The 15,153-nt window shown below is 36.5% G+C and overlaps 1 protein-coding gene across 2 annotated transcripts; it reads right to left on the minus strand.

Annotated features, from left to right (window-relative positions):
* Positions 1-2,123: 2,123 nt before the first annotated feature.
* LOC119582511 (peptidyl-prolyl cis-trans isomerase FKBP8-like) lies at positions 2,124-13,016 on the minus strand. Of its 2 annotated transcripts, none has more exons than XM_037930803.1 (9): positions 12,934-13,016; positions 10,977-11,126; positions 10,575-10,709; positions 9,968-10,041; positions 6,961-7,095; positions 6,655-6,769; positions 6,372-6,542; positions 5,997-6,212; positions 2,124-4,444 (listed from the first exon to the last, which is right to left on the minus strand). In XM_037930803.1, exons 2-9 carry the CDS (start codon positions 11,106-11,108, stop codon positions 4,349-4,351), a joined length of 1,074 nt encoding a protein of 357 aa, XP_037786731.1. In that variant the 5' UTR covers positions 11,109-11,126; positions 12,934-13,016; the 3' UTR covers positions 2,124-4,348. The 2 variants fall into 2 exon arrangements, with proteins under 2 accessions (XP_037786731.1, XP_037786732.1); XM_037930804.1 differs by lacking the exons at positions 5,997-6,212; positions 6,372-6,542; positions 6,655-6,769; positions 6,961-7,095 and adding exons at positions 8,201-8,416; positions 8,578-8,748; positions 8,864-8,978; positions 9,168-9,302.
* Positions 13,017-15,153: the final 2,137 nt, after the last annotated feature.

Genomic DNA, 15,153 nt, shown 5'->3' on the forward strand with positions numbered 1-15,153 from the left:
GTCACAAAAACTTTTTAGGAATACTTTTTTCTTAAGGATATACAATTTTTTTCTTTTCTTTTTACAATAAATTACTACAGAACTCTCAGATTGAAGACAATTTATTACCCTGCTTACAGTAGGTCTTGTTAGATCTTGCCTAAATTACCTTCAATTTCCCTTTAATGAAGCAAGAAGTCATGCATTCAGAGATAATATCTGGCATGGACTTAAACATTATGAACAGCCTGTCCTCATCAGCCCGATGTGGAGAGGATAAAGTGATTACAAAGTTAAAGCAAAAGGCCAACTGTCCACAATAGAGTGTAAATAGACATGTGTGTGAATCACCTGAGGAAAAGGCTTTGAGATCCATAGTATTACAATAAAGGAGATGCCATACACGGTTATACAGTATCCAAGATATAAACAATAAATCAACAAAACCCTGTGATCAAAAAAACTCAAAAAGTTACTTTATAGAAACAGAAATGTAACTCAAAACTATTATGGTAAATATTACACTGCTTTGAGTAACATAGAAAGAAAGCATTATTTGGTGGATAAATTTAGTATTATAGTCAAAGACACCATACATATTAACAGGTACCTCTATAACTCAAGCTGTTCCTATGGTCACCTAAAAACTGGACAATGCCAGTAATGCTCCAGCAAATGTATTTAAATATTACAAAATGGCAAGTAATAAGTCAAGGGCAATGTCCTTATACAACACAGGAGCCAGAGAGAACCAATATTACATACAAAAAGCAAGCAATAAGGAATCTGATTTAGCCAAACTCTCTACCAATTGCATAACCTCCTTTGGCATCATGAACAGCACTACTGTACATTTAGAAAAAAAAATTAATTACAAAACTAAACAAACCGCACATACACAGATCAACTTAATTAAATACCATTCAAAGATTACACAGAATTCATCTCATTCCCTAAATGTAATTTAGAAGGGAAACACTGAAAACTCCATTAACATAACTACCCTATTTGTGCAGTACAAAGTCAGTTTGTAACTTTCTAAACAACTTTAAATTACTATAATAACAATCTACATGGAGGGAAGGTACTGGAATGAGTAACTATGATGCCTACAAAACCAAAAACATTTATTAAATAATCTACCAGTCCTGTCAATGTGAGAAATCCTACATGAAACATGAATATTTCTTCCAGCTATCACAAAACTGCATATATATCCAAGAGTACAAGAGTAAATGGAAAAGTGCATCCTTATGATACAAACTTTATATAGGATGGAATACAGTCTATAATATAGTAGATACATAAAACTTTCCTGCAGAGTATTTTACTTGTTATTGTGTTTATTTGTGTGTGTGTGTTCATTTGTGCATGCGTGTGTGTGTTTATTTGTGTGTGTTTGTGTGTGTGTGTGTGTGTGTGTGTGTGTGTGTGTGTGTGTGTGTGTGTTTGGTGTGGTGTGAGTGTGTGAGTGTGAGTGTGTGAGTGTGTGAGTGTGAGTGTGAGTGTGTGTGAGTGTGGTGTGCGTGTGCGTGTGCGTGTGCGTGTGCGTGTGCTGTGCGTGTGCGTGCGCGTGCGTGCGCATGCGTGAGTGTGTGCATGCGCTTGCGTGAGTGTGTGCGTGCGTGTGTGTGTGTTGTTTTGTTTCCATGTTATCAGAGTAAATATTAGGCACTAATGTTCACAATGTATAAAGACAACATGAAGACTTGTATCTATATCTAAATATAATTTCAAAACCACATAAACAGGATATTCTTAGTCAAGTATATCATAATCCTTCTAAAATATAAGCCTATTCTACAAATTTAGACTTATTTTAGCATTCCTTATCTATAAAATAACTCTTAAAAAATCAGGAGATTAGGATAAAACAAAGTCCATCCACATTTGATTGGATATACTTCTATATCTAGTACTGATATCTGTGAAAAATGTGTTGCTTTTCTACCATAGTACTAACAATTATTGCAATTATAGTTAAGATTATGGGAAAAAAAAAAAAAAAAAAAAAAAAATCAAGTCTTAATATAGAGGAGGCACTTTCATAACTGGTTCATTCAGATGTGGATGACATACAAAACACAAAAGGAAAAATTGGAAATGATAAAAATCCTCATACATAATATTTTAGAAACAAAATTAAAAAGCACCGTCAAAGGAAACATCTACAGTTCTTAAATAATTACGTAATCAACGTTTTATTGAAATAGTATGGAGATCCCAGAACCACCAGGGAAATCCACTTTTTGAAGTCATCGGAAGTGGTGAAGGAAATCTCTGTGCAATAGATTTGTGAGTAATCATAGAAAAGTGTGCTTTTGTGGGTTAAGATTCACCATTCCCCACTGCCATTCCATGAAAGTTATAAATAAAAATTGAATGTTTTGTGATAAACTTTTGCCAACATGATGTAGGAAACCTTGGAATAATTTGCTTGTAAAAATTCCACTAATGATCATTTTACAATGGCTCTACCTTAAGTGTATCCAATTGAACCCATCATCATTCTCTCTCTGTACACTTTTTTCTTTCAACCTCCCTCACTCTCTCCCTCCATCCCTCCCCCCTCTCTCCTTCTCCCGCTCTTTCTCTCTATCTTTCAACTTCTCTCTCTATATCTTCAACCTCTCTCTCTCTCTCTATCTATCTATCTATCTATCTATCTATCTTCAACATCTCTTTCTCCATTTTTTCAACCTCTTTCTCTAAGACCAAATCTACATAAAATTTCAGACAACCTATTTTTTATCCCCATTTTGGCACCCTAAATGTACAAACCTATAAATCTCAAAAAAAATATTGAGAAACTTTTAAATATATTCAGTGTATGAGCTGAAAAAACATTTTATTTACTAACTTTCCTCTACTTTAGCATTATTTCACAAAATCATTTTATTTCAAATATTCTCTTTTCTACTGAAATATAAAAGATATCTAATATGTCTTTATCAGTATCAGTTTATTTATATAGCTATTTTTAATGAATCCTTCTAAATGATCAGCTTATCTTACATGCAAGTGGCTGCCCAGCTGTATCCACCCATGGCACCCTCCCTTTCTTGTATCAATGTCTTAGCTCCAGTGCCATGAAATTTACCTTCACTTGACAGCCAACCTTGGAGCAGTATAGTCTGAACATCATGTTGTATACTATACTGGATATTACCATAAAATGTATTTAAATGACAAAGCAACTATTTTGTTTGCTTCTGTAGATACGAAGACTTTTACTATTTAAAAAAGTTTATAGTATCAAAGTAAAAATTCTATAACAAATACCTGTACCAACTAGAATAATTTGACTGGAGGTGAAGGGGATGGAGTTGCTGTTACTACAAGTATAGGCTGTACTGATCTTGGAAATCAATATTCACACACTTCTCCAACATCGCAAAATATGAATAGCAAATGTAGAACTCCAATCTTCGATTTCACAAGTACTAGTACATGTAACACCAATATCCTACTGCTTTGTCCTATCTCCTTACCACATCTGAAGACTACTCATCAAACTCAAGAGTGAATGATTTAGCACCCTGGTCACATTAATAAAGAACACCTCATGCAACAGCCCTGGCAAGATTTACCATCTACCCTGTCAAATAGCAGTAAGTTATTAGCCAGTTCTCTTTAAAAATGAGGAGAGGGTGAATTGGAGTATTAGCATTATTTTGTGGGGCATGAGTTCATATTACACAAAACCTGGGAGTGAATTTCAAACCATCAACTCCTATTACATGATAATGGCACTTTACCACTGCCGATTATTGTCATGTGATGTTAGCAAAATCAATAGGAACAGAAAAAATGTATCTTTTGCAAGTCACTTACAAAAACATATGAGCCTACATCACATAACCATGACTTATAATTAATTTTTACTTGTAAATCTATAGCTGCAAAGAATCAATCTGCTGTCATTCTATACATACATTAAATTCACTTTATCTATCAAACAGCAACAGCACATGAAGACCCCTAAGGCAGTGCTACCCAAGGTGTAGTTTGATGGCTTCAGTAAGCAAACCAATGGCTGCTACAGAGTGCCTCAAGTGTAATTTACTTTAAGAAAAAATAATAAATATCAAAATTCTGATATACTTCAATATTAATATGAATATTATTTTTTTGTCTTCCAGACTGTAAACAAATAATAATATGGCACATATAAGTAACCAGTCTCTGGCCTGTTGGGAAGAAAAAGCCTTACTGGTTTGCCACATCAGATAGTTTGAGTAATATTGCACTAGCATAACCAAAAATATTTAAATCATCAAAAATACAAGGCCTAAAATTTTCATATATAATATGGTAAGTACAAAGCCACTTCAGCAGCCAACTTACATACAATAACCTTTATTCCCCCTCACTGGAAGATCCCCAGTATCAGATCTCGGTACTTGTAAGCTATTAGAAGTACTAACAGCGTAACAAATAATACAAACCACTCCCTCCAAGGGAACTGTTAGAGAAGGAGAGAGAAAAAATTATAAATATATTACATAAGTAGCAACATCAATAAATTTCAGGTATACAAAATAAAAAAAATAGCTTCTGAAGTGAAAGTTCTTTCTTTTATATATATATGTGTGTGTGTGTGTGTGTGTGTGTGTGTGTGTGTGTGTGTGTGTGTGTGTGTGTGTGTGTACATATGTGTGTGTGTGTGTGTGTGTGTGTGTAGATAGATAGATAGATAGATAATAGATATAGATATAGATATAGATATAGATATAGATATAGATATAGATATAGATATAGATATAGATATAGATATAGATATAGATATAGATATATAGATATAGATATAGATATAGATATAGATATAGATATACATATACATATACATATACATATACATATACATATACATATACATATATAGATATAGATATAGATATAGATATAGATATGTGTGTGTGTGTGTGTGTGTGTGTGTGTGTGTGTGTGTGTGTGTGTGTGTGTGTGTGTGTGTGTGTGTGTGTGTGTGTGTGTGTGTGTATGTATGTATGTATGTATGTATGTATGTATGTATGTGTGTGTGTGTGTGTGTGTGTGTATGTATGTGTGTGTGTGTGTGTGTGTGTGTGTGTGTGTGTGTGTGTGTGTGTGTGTGTGTGTGTGTGTGTGTGTGTGTGTGTGTGTGTGTGTGTGTGTGTGTGTGTGTGTGTGTGTGTGTGTGTGTGTGTGTGTGTATATATATATATATATATATATATATATATATATATATATATATATATATATATATATATATATATATATATATATATATATATATATATATATATATATATATATATATATATATAGATAGATAATAGATAGATAGATAGATAGATAGATAGATAGATAGATAGATCGATAGATCGATAGATCGATAGATCGATAGATCGATCGATCGATTGATAGATTGATAGATTGATAGATTGATAGATTGATAGATTGATAGATTGATAGATATGTGTGTGTATGTGTGTGTGTATATATATATATATATATATATATATATATATATATATATATATATATATATATATATATATATATATATATATATATATATTATCACAACAAAGACCTTTTTTCTTAATTTCTCAAAGACTATTAACCCACTGGTATGTGCACTGTCAACTTTATATTTATGTCAATTTTGTTTACACGTTTATGGCTTCACAAGCAATGTCACCAAGGAGTCAATTACTAGCCCTACCTAAACTCCCATTATCCCATTCCATATCCATAGTAAGAAAAATAATGACTTTTTTCACAAACATTCAAGGAACAGCAAGTGAGATCAGGTAGGACTTGTAGCAGACTCTAGATCTAAATACAATTGATCGACTATAATCGTAAAGAACAGGGTCTGTCCACTTGCCCTCTTGGTATCAATGGGTTAATATTTATTATAAAACCAGACTATTCTTGTAATGGAAGGAATGCAAAATCTACACTATTTTTCTAAACATCACAAAACTTTTCTTTAAGATTCTGACACAAGGACTAGCAGTACTCACACTTTTGATGACGGGGTACCGCTGGTCCTCCTGCAAATATTCTTTCTTTATACCCAGCATCTTCCTGTACAAGCTCTTCTCAGATTCTGCCTCTTCTCTGGCCTTTTCACGGACCCTTGCCAGTTCTTGGTGAATGAGGCGGGACTCAGGCTCCAATTCCAGGGCAGTTTTTAGTATTGTGACAGCGTCTTTAAATTTTCCTTGAAGACCCAGTGCCTATTGAAAGAACATTTGATTAATGATATATTCAGAGGACATATAATATAAGCGGTGATGATTATTCTTAATCAACCTCTTTGTTTCTTTTTACAATGACTTGTTCAGATGCATAATGAAAATACTTTATGCACATCTTTAAATCAATCAGGTGCTTACCTTTCCTTTTCTAAACAATGCTTTTACATTATTGGGCTGGCACCTCAACACAGCTTCAAGTGACTTCAGTGCAACCTCATAGGCACCCACTTTGATCTGAGCAGCACCCATATTGTTGAGGGCTTTCAGTCTCTCCACCAACAAAGGCTTTACTTCATCCCTCACTTCATCCTAGCAAGACAAAGTGGACCAAACAAAATGGTTAATTAGGCATCTTTCATTACTTATCCATGTATGTTTTTAAGCATTTGAATGAATATAAGACTGATAAAAAAAAACTCACCCCATACTCCTCTGTTGCATCATCTAGATAATCAACAGCTGCACTATAACACTGAATGGCAGTTGCATACTCTTCCCTATTAAACCACCAGTTGCCACGCTCTCTCTTACGATTCCTGGAAGACAGTCCAATTATTTCCTCTCACATAAAAGGCTTCAAACGACAGCAGACAGCCATAATCTTCAGTCACACTCCTACACAATATATCTCACACCAAGTAAACAAGTATCATAACCTCCAGCTACAATTCCTATACAACAGATACCACATTATAAACATGTATCACCATCATTCGTAAGTCCTCACCCTATAGACATCCGTTTTGGGATCGGTAAGGAGTCGGGCTCCACATCAGGGGACATGTCTAAGATTTCAATGGTGTAGATTAGAGGGACATCTGGTGGGATATTTGGAGGCAACCCTTTTGAACCATAGGCAAATCTGGAAAGCAAAATGTGTTCAATAGGAATTACGCTAGAAAGGGGAAGGAGTAGGCATAAGAGGAGGAGGAGGAGGAGGAAGAATAGAAGATGGAATAGAACAAGGAGGAGGAAGAGGAATAGAGGGAGAAGGATAAGGAGGAGGAGGAGAGGAGGAGGAGGAAGAGGAATAGAGGGAGAAGGATAAGGAGGAGGAGGAGGAGGAGGAAGAGGAAGGAGGAGGAGGAGGGGAGGAGGAGGAGGAGGGAAAAATGTATTTATGAATTTTTTTTTAATATAATTAATATATTATTATATTATATATTAAATATATATTATTATTATGTATAATATGTATATTTATATTATATGATTTATGATATATATGTATATATATGATAATAGTATATATATGTATATATATGATATATATTTATATTATATATATATATGTATATATATGTATATTATATATTATATTATGTTTATATATATATACATATTATAAAAATATATATATAATATTATATATTATTATATTTATATTATATATATATATATATATATATATATATACTATATACATATATATATATATATATATATAATATATATATATATATAATATGTATGTTTATATGTATATATATATATATATATATATATATATATATATATATATATATTTTATCACAACAAAGACCTTTTTTCTTAACTTCTCAAAGACTATTAACCCACTAGTATGTGCACTGTCAACTTTATTTTTATGTCAATTTTGTTTACACGTTTATGGCTTCACAAGCACTCTCACCAAGGAGTCAATTACCTCCCATTATCCCATTCCATATCCATAGTAAGAAAAATAATGACGTCTTTTTCACAAACATTCAAGGAACAGCAAGTGAGATCAGGTAGGACTTGTAGCAGACTCTAGATCTAAATACAATTGATCGACTATAATCGTAAAGAACAGGGTCTGTCCACTTGCCCTCTTGGTATCAATGGGTTAATATTTATTATAAAACCAGACTATTCTTGTAATGGAAGGCATGCAAAATCCACACTATTTTTCTAAACATCACAAAACTTTTCTTTAAGATTCTGACACAAGGACTAGCAGTACTCACACTTTTGATGACGGGGTACCGCTGGTCCTCCTGCAAATATTCTTTCTTTATACCCAGCATCTTCCTGTACAAGCTCTTCTCAGATTCTGCCTCTTCTCTGGCCTTTTCACGGACTCTTGCCAGTTCTTGGTGAATGAGGCGGGACTCAGGCTCCAATTCCAGGGCAGTTTTTAGTATTGTGACAGCGTCTTTAAATTTTCCTTGAAGACCCAGTGCCTATTGAAAGAACATTTGATTAATGATATATTCAGAGGACATATAATATAAGCGGTGATGATTATCCTTAAAATCAGCCTCTTTGATTCTCTTTACAATGACTTGTTCAGATGCATAATGAAAATACTTTATGCACATCTTTAAATCAATCAGGTGCTTACCTTTCCTTTTCTAAACAATGCTTTTACATTATTGGGCTGGCACCTCAACACAGCTTCAAGTGACTTCAGTGCAACCTCATAGGCACCCACTTTGATCTGAGCAGCACCCATATTGTTGAGGGCCTTCAGTCTCTCCACCAACAAAGGCTTTACTTCATCCCTCACTTCATCCTAGCAAGACAAAGTGAACCAAACAAAATGGTTAATTAGGCATCTTTCATTACCTATCCATGTATGTTTTTAAGCATTTGAATTAATATAAGACTGATAAAAAAAAAAAACTCACCCCATACTCCTCTGTTGCATCATCTAGATAATCAACAGCTGCACTATAACACTGAATGGCAGTCGCATACTCTTCCCTGTTAAACCACCAGTTGCCACGCTCTCTCTTACGATTCCTGGAAGACAGTCCAATTATTTCCTCTCACATAAAAGGCTTCAAACGACAGCAGACAGCCATAATCTTCAGTCACAATCCTACACAAAATATCTCACACCATAAACAAGTATAATTACCTCCAGCTACAATTCCTTTACAACAGATACCACATCATAAACATGTATCACCATCATTCGTAAGTTCTTACCCTATAGACATCCGTTTCGGGATCGGCAAGGAGTCGGGCTCCACATCAGGGGATGTGTCTAAGATTTCAATGGTGTAGACTAGAGGGACATCTGGTGGGACATTTGGAGGCAACCCTTTTGAACCATAGGCAAATCTGGAAAGCAAAATGTGTTTAATAGGAATTATGCTAAAAACGGGAAGGAGTAAGCATAAGTGGAGGAGGAGATGGAATAGAACAAGGAGGAGGAAAAGGAATAGAGGGAGCAGGAGGATAAGCAGATGGAGGAGGAGGAAGAGGGAGAAGAAGAGGAGGAGGAGGAGGAGGAGGAGGAGGAGGAGGAGGAGGAGGAAGAGAGGAAGAGGAAGAGGAAGAAGAAGGAGAAGAAGAAGAAGAAGAAGAAGAAGAAGAAGAAGAAGAGGAAGAGGAAGAGGAAGAGGAAGAGGGAGGAAGAGGAAGAGGGAGAGGAGGAGGAGGAGGAGGAGGAGGAGGAGGAGGAGGAGGAGGAGGAGGAGGAGGAGGAGGAGGAGGAGGAGGAGGAGGAGGAGGAGGAGGAGGAGGAGGAGGAGGAGGAGGAGGAGGAAGAAGAGGAGCAGGAAGAAGAGGAGCAGCAAGAAGTGGAGGAATAGGAATAGGAATAGGAATAGGAATAGGAATAGGAACAGGAATAGGAGTAGGAGCAGCAGCAGGAGGAGGAATAGGAGCTGGAGAAGAAGAAGAAGGAGGAGGAGGAGGAGGAAGGATAGGCAGAGCAGGAGGAGGTTAGGTTAGGTTTTATTAAGCATTCTGAATTCAAGAAGCTAATCAACAGGTGGTCATACCTGGCACCAATATAAACTTCTGCTGTTTCTCCCTTATCCATCAGAGGCACAATCATGTCCAATCCAAGTACTACCTGAAAAGTAAGATGATAAGAAACCAAAATTTTTAATAGTATAACTAGCATTTAACATTTGCAAAGGTTATCTTTCTAAACCTTCCTAAACATCTAAAATTTGTAAATGAGTGCTGTGGTTACATATTATGTAATACACCTGTGTTAACAGTGTTTAACCCTGATGATTTTTCATAAATAATAAAAAAATGGTACATATTTTCAATGTTGTTTGTTACTTCATAGTTTCCTGAAAGTATCTCCTCTCTGTTTTTCTGTAGTGGTGATCTATCAATCTTTATCTTTTAATTTCCTAATAACTTCATACCTTTTGACATATAAGTAGATCAAGCTTGCAGATAATCAGATTCAATAATGTCCAAGGTCAAACATAGCAATAATGTCAAACTATCTGTCACTCAAAATGACCATTTACTTTCGTGGATAAATAACTAGAACAAAATAGCATATCTCATTCTAAAATGATGCTTTAATATTTAGCTACATCCATGGACATATAGAAATAGAACAGAACAAACATTTAAAAATATTACCTCACTGTCTCCAACTGTGAATGTAAGTTCATCGTGAACATCCACTTCTTTGCCATTTTCCAGCCTTCCAGTTGCTCGGACTATAACTGTGTCACCTTTCACTGGTCTTGAGTCAATTATTCCTGGTTTTATCACCTGAAGAAAAAATAATTATAATAATAATCATATTATGGGAACACTACACTACCTTTTGTTTTACATACAAATCTAATGGCTTATCATCTTCTTAGTCCAAAATGTTTTCAAAAACTCTCATTCATCACATTGTTTTCGTATATCACACCACAAACTCTTCTACATATATAATTCATCATCTCCACTACATTTCCAGCAAAACACTATTTCAGTAGATATATCAGACTAAAGACAAAGGGGAAAAAAATGTCGGTTAAAATGATTTACCTTCTTCTTGAGGTCTCCACTTCCTAAAACATCAAGCCATTCCTCTGAGACGTCCTCCTCAACTTTTCCTTCCACCTCCACCTCCTGCACCTTCTCCACTTTCACTTCCTTACTCTGGTCTACCTCAGGCATGGCTCTAGGTCTCCTTCTGAAAGATGAATTGTTTAAACGATAAACTTTGCATACCAGTAAACAAAAGATAAGTATATAATTTATACTGCTATTGCTACTATTATTGTTACTACTTATACTATTACAAGTACTACTATCACTAATACAGTTAACCCTTAAAGTCCAAAGAAGACTGATTGCATTTTTTTTTTGTTTTTATGCCTGATACGAGCGGACTTAATTGAGCACAGCCACTCAAAAATTGGCAGGCTGGTTTCAATTATTTTTTTCACTGTTAGGTATGGAATATGACAAGTAATTCTTATACTATTTGTACCCTTGTCTGAAAGTAACTATATAACTCTTTGGCAATATTATTAGATTCTCATGGTTTAATTTTTTTTCATTTATACTTTCACAACTACTACTCCTACTACTCCTACTCCTACTCCTACTCCTACTCCTACTACTACTACTACTACTATTACTACTACTACTATTACCACCACTACTACTTCTATCACTACTATTTCTACCACTACTCTTTCTACCACTACTTCTACTATTACTTACTTCTATTATAACAATATAAAAAATATATATAATAACAATAGTAATAACAACAGTACTACTACTACTACTACTACTACTACTACTACTACTACTACTACTACTACTACTACTACTACTACTACTACTACTACTACTACTACTACCACCACCACCACTACTACTACCACCACCACTACTACTTCTATCACTACTATTTCTACCACTACTATTTCTACCACTACTTCTACTATTACTTACTTCTATTATAACAATATAAAAATATATATAATACAATAGTAATAACAACAGTACTACTACTACTACTACTACTACTACTACTACTACTACTACTACTACTACTACTACTACTACCACTACTACTTCTATCACTACTATTTCTACCACTACTATTTCTACCACTACTTCTACTATTACTTACTTCTATTATAACAATATAAAAATATATATAATAACAATAGTAATAACAACAGTACTATAAAATTCAAAAATTAAAGTTTCTCATAATAATAATCCTTTTGGACACTGACAAATAAGCTGCACAAACTTCAACCCTTACCAAGTAAATATTGGCCAGAGCACACTAGAAACTTTTGTGTGATGCACACCAGCAGTCAGCGAATTTTTCCAGGAGAATCTGCCGAAATAAGCCACATTCTCCTGTCCTGCCTATCAGTGCTCAAACAAAGGCCAACTGATAAGTACTGTAAATTCTGTCATGACAGGAGTTTGTTGACCTTCCTGGCCATATATGAAACAATAAGGTACCAGTGTATGTTCTATCTTGCAAGATTTGGGTGGGTTGTTGGTCTTTGCTGGAGCATGAAGTACAGTGACTGCTGCAATTGACTGAAACAATGCTATTACTGGGTTGGGCTTGAAGATTGCAGGAGATTCAAGATCTGATCACAGTTATTTTTAAGTGGATTCAGAGAGGACAGAGTCAACAGAAGTACAAGAAAATAAAAGCACAATGCAGGTCTTGCATACATCTGAACTCAACTTTACCAGTTTTTTCTTTCTCCTTTACCTAGAATATGTCACTTCAGATATGAACTAATTCCATCAGTCAATCCCAAAATCACTGATAGCATCATCGGCATTTCCACAAAGCGTGCTCAGAAGATTCTATTTAAAAAAAAAATCTAAAACCACGATAATCAAAGTAATAACAAAGAGAGAAATAAACATTCTTATCCTTGTACAAAGCCCCTGCACCCTTCCTCCCCCACTAAAATACCCCCCAAAAAGGGAGGAAAGGGCGTGTTCTCACCTCCCCTTCAGGCGTCCTCTCTAGAAAGCTCCGCGACGACGTGTTGACATGGATCAGCTGAAACTGTCCGGAGGGTCTGGCGCGGTTGTGGCCTTGGCTTTGATGTCGGCGGGGAGGGGTTTTCTTTCCTCTATTTGTATCTTTAGTCGAATGTTTCACGGTTTGTATGGATCATTTTCGGTGACCGTTCTTAAAATATATTGATATTGATATAATAGAACAAATGAAGATAGATATTCAATGGTTTTATGTATACTGATGACCAAAAAGAAATCGTTACATGGACGTGACAAATGCTTTGTCAAGCGAATTATATATACTTCGTACAAGAAACATTTAATGACTTTGCTAAATAACAGTTTTGAAGTCACGAGTCTGTGTTAGAATGCCAAGAAATATGTGAGTCATATTAATTAACAGAACCTAGATCGATGATCGATAAATTGACGCGCTTAAATCAGATAATCGCTTTCCATCTAATATATCAATATCTCACAATCAGAATGAATTAGTATTCCTTTTAATACAAAAGATGTTCGTTCCGCTATCAATTATTAACTGCACATAAGAACTGTTCTTTCATCCCATGAGTATAATGACGTTTACATATCTAAATTATATAACCATGGGGTTCGTAATGCAGTCTACGGGTATTATCAGCGTACCGGGTCCCTGTAATATCCATATCCTCCCGTGCCTGATAATCCGTGTTCGTGTGTGCGTGCGTATATGAGAGAGAGAGAGAGAGAGAGAGAGAGAGAGAGAGAGAGAGAGAGAAGAGAGAGAGAGAGAGAGAGAGAGAGGAGAGAGAGAGAAGAGAGAGAGAGCTGAAGAGAGGAGGGGAGGAGAGGGTTTTGAGAGAGGAGAGAGAGAGAGAGAGAGAGAGAAGAGGTTGATGGGAGAGAGAGAGAGGAGAGAGAAGGGAGGGAGAGAGAGAGAGAGGGAGAGAGAGAGAGAGAGAGATGCTGAGAGAGAAAAGAGGAGAAGAGAGAGAGGCTGAAGAGAGAGAGAGGAGGAGAGAGGAGAGAGAGAGAGAGAAGAGAAGAGAGAAAGAGGAGAGAAAGAGAGTGAAGATGAAGAGAGAGAGGAGGAGAGAGGGTTGAAGAGTGAGAGAGAGAGAGAGAGAGAGAGAGAGAGTAGGAGAGAGGAGAGAGAAGAAGAGAGGAGAGAGAGAGAGGAGAGAAGAGAGAGAGAGAGAGAGAGAGAGAGAGAGAGAGAGAGAGAGAGAGAGAGAGAAGAGAGAGAAGAGAGAGAGAGAGAGAGAGAGAGAGACAGAGGGGGATGAGAGAGAAGAAGAGAGGCAGAGAGAAGAGAGGAGAGAGAGAGAGAGGAGGGAGAAGAGAGAGAGAGAGAAGAGAGAGAGAGAGAGAAAGTAGAGAGAGAGAGAGAGAAAAGAGAAGAGAGAGAGGGAGAGAGAGAGAGTGAAGAAGAGAGAATAGAGAAGTAGAGAGAGAGAGAGCGAGAGATAGAGAGAGAGAAGAGAGGAGAGAGAGAGAGAGAGAGGGAGGAGAGAGAGAGAAGGAGTAGAGATTGAAAGGAAGAGAGGGAGAGAGGGGTTGAAGAGAAAGAAGAGAGAGAGAGAGAGAGAAAGAGAGAGAGAGAGAGAGAGAGAAAGAGAGAGAGGGGGAGAGGGGATGGGGGGGGGAGGGAGGGGAGAGAGAGAGATCCGAAGAGAGAAGGAGAAGAGTAGAGAGAAGAGGGGGGAGAGAGAGGAAGAGAGAGAAAGAGGAGAGGATCGAGGATGAGAGAAGAGAGGAGAGAGAAAGGAAGAGAGGAGAGCGAAGGGGAGGCTGAAAGAGAGAGAGATGGAGGAGCAGAAGGAGAGAGGAGAGGAGGTAGGGAGAGGGAGAGAAAGGTAGGAAGGGGCAGGAGAGTAGAAGAGAGGAGAGAAGAGAGAGGAGAGAGGAGAGAGAGAGGGAGAGAGAGAGAAAAAAGTGAAGAGGGAGAGCTGTTGAAGGAGAGAGAAGTAGAGAGAGAGAAGGAAGAGAACGAGAGAAAACGAGAGAGAAGAAGAGAGAGAGAATGAGAGAGAGAGAGAGAGAGAGAGGAGGAAGGAGGAAGGTAGAAGAGTAGAGTGGTGTGAGGTGAAGGATAGACCCACACTACGGAGGACGAGAGTAAATGCAGCATGGACAACTAGTAGACAAACAGGCAGGCAACGCAAAAGAAAATAAAATAGGGCCCCTTGTTCCTTTCTACTCCTCTTTTTCGATGCTCGGGACT

The sequence above is a fragment of the Penaeus monodon genome, chromosome 16, assembly GCF_015228065.2.
Source record: "Penaeus monodon isolate SGIC_2016 chromosome 16, NSTDA_Pmon_1, whole genome shotgun sequence".
Taxonomy (NCBI): domain Eukaryota; kingdom Metazoa; phylum Arthropoda; class Malacostraca; order Decapoda; family Penaeidae; genus Penaeus; species Penaeus monodon.

What these genes read in the sequence shown, in the direction of transcription:
- LOC119582511 (XM_037930803.1), bottom strand. Translation starts at nt 11,108, where the DNA reads ATGCCTGAGGTAGACCAGAGTAAGGAAGTGAAAGTGGAGAAGGTGCAG. An exon ending in TCACAGTTGGAGACAGTGAG is followed by an intron (nt 10,042 to 10,574) that starts GTAATATTTTTA and finishes CTTACTTTTCAG; the next exon opens with GTAGTACTTGGATTGGACAT. An exon ending in GGTACCCCGTCATCAAAAGT is followed by an intron (nt 4,445 to 5,996) that starts GTGAGTACTGCT and finishes CTTCTCTAACAG; the next exon opens with TTCCCTTGGAGGGAGTGGTT.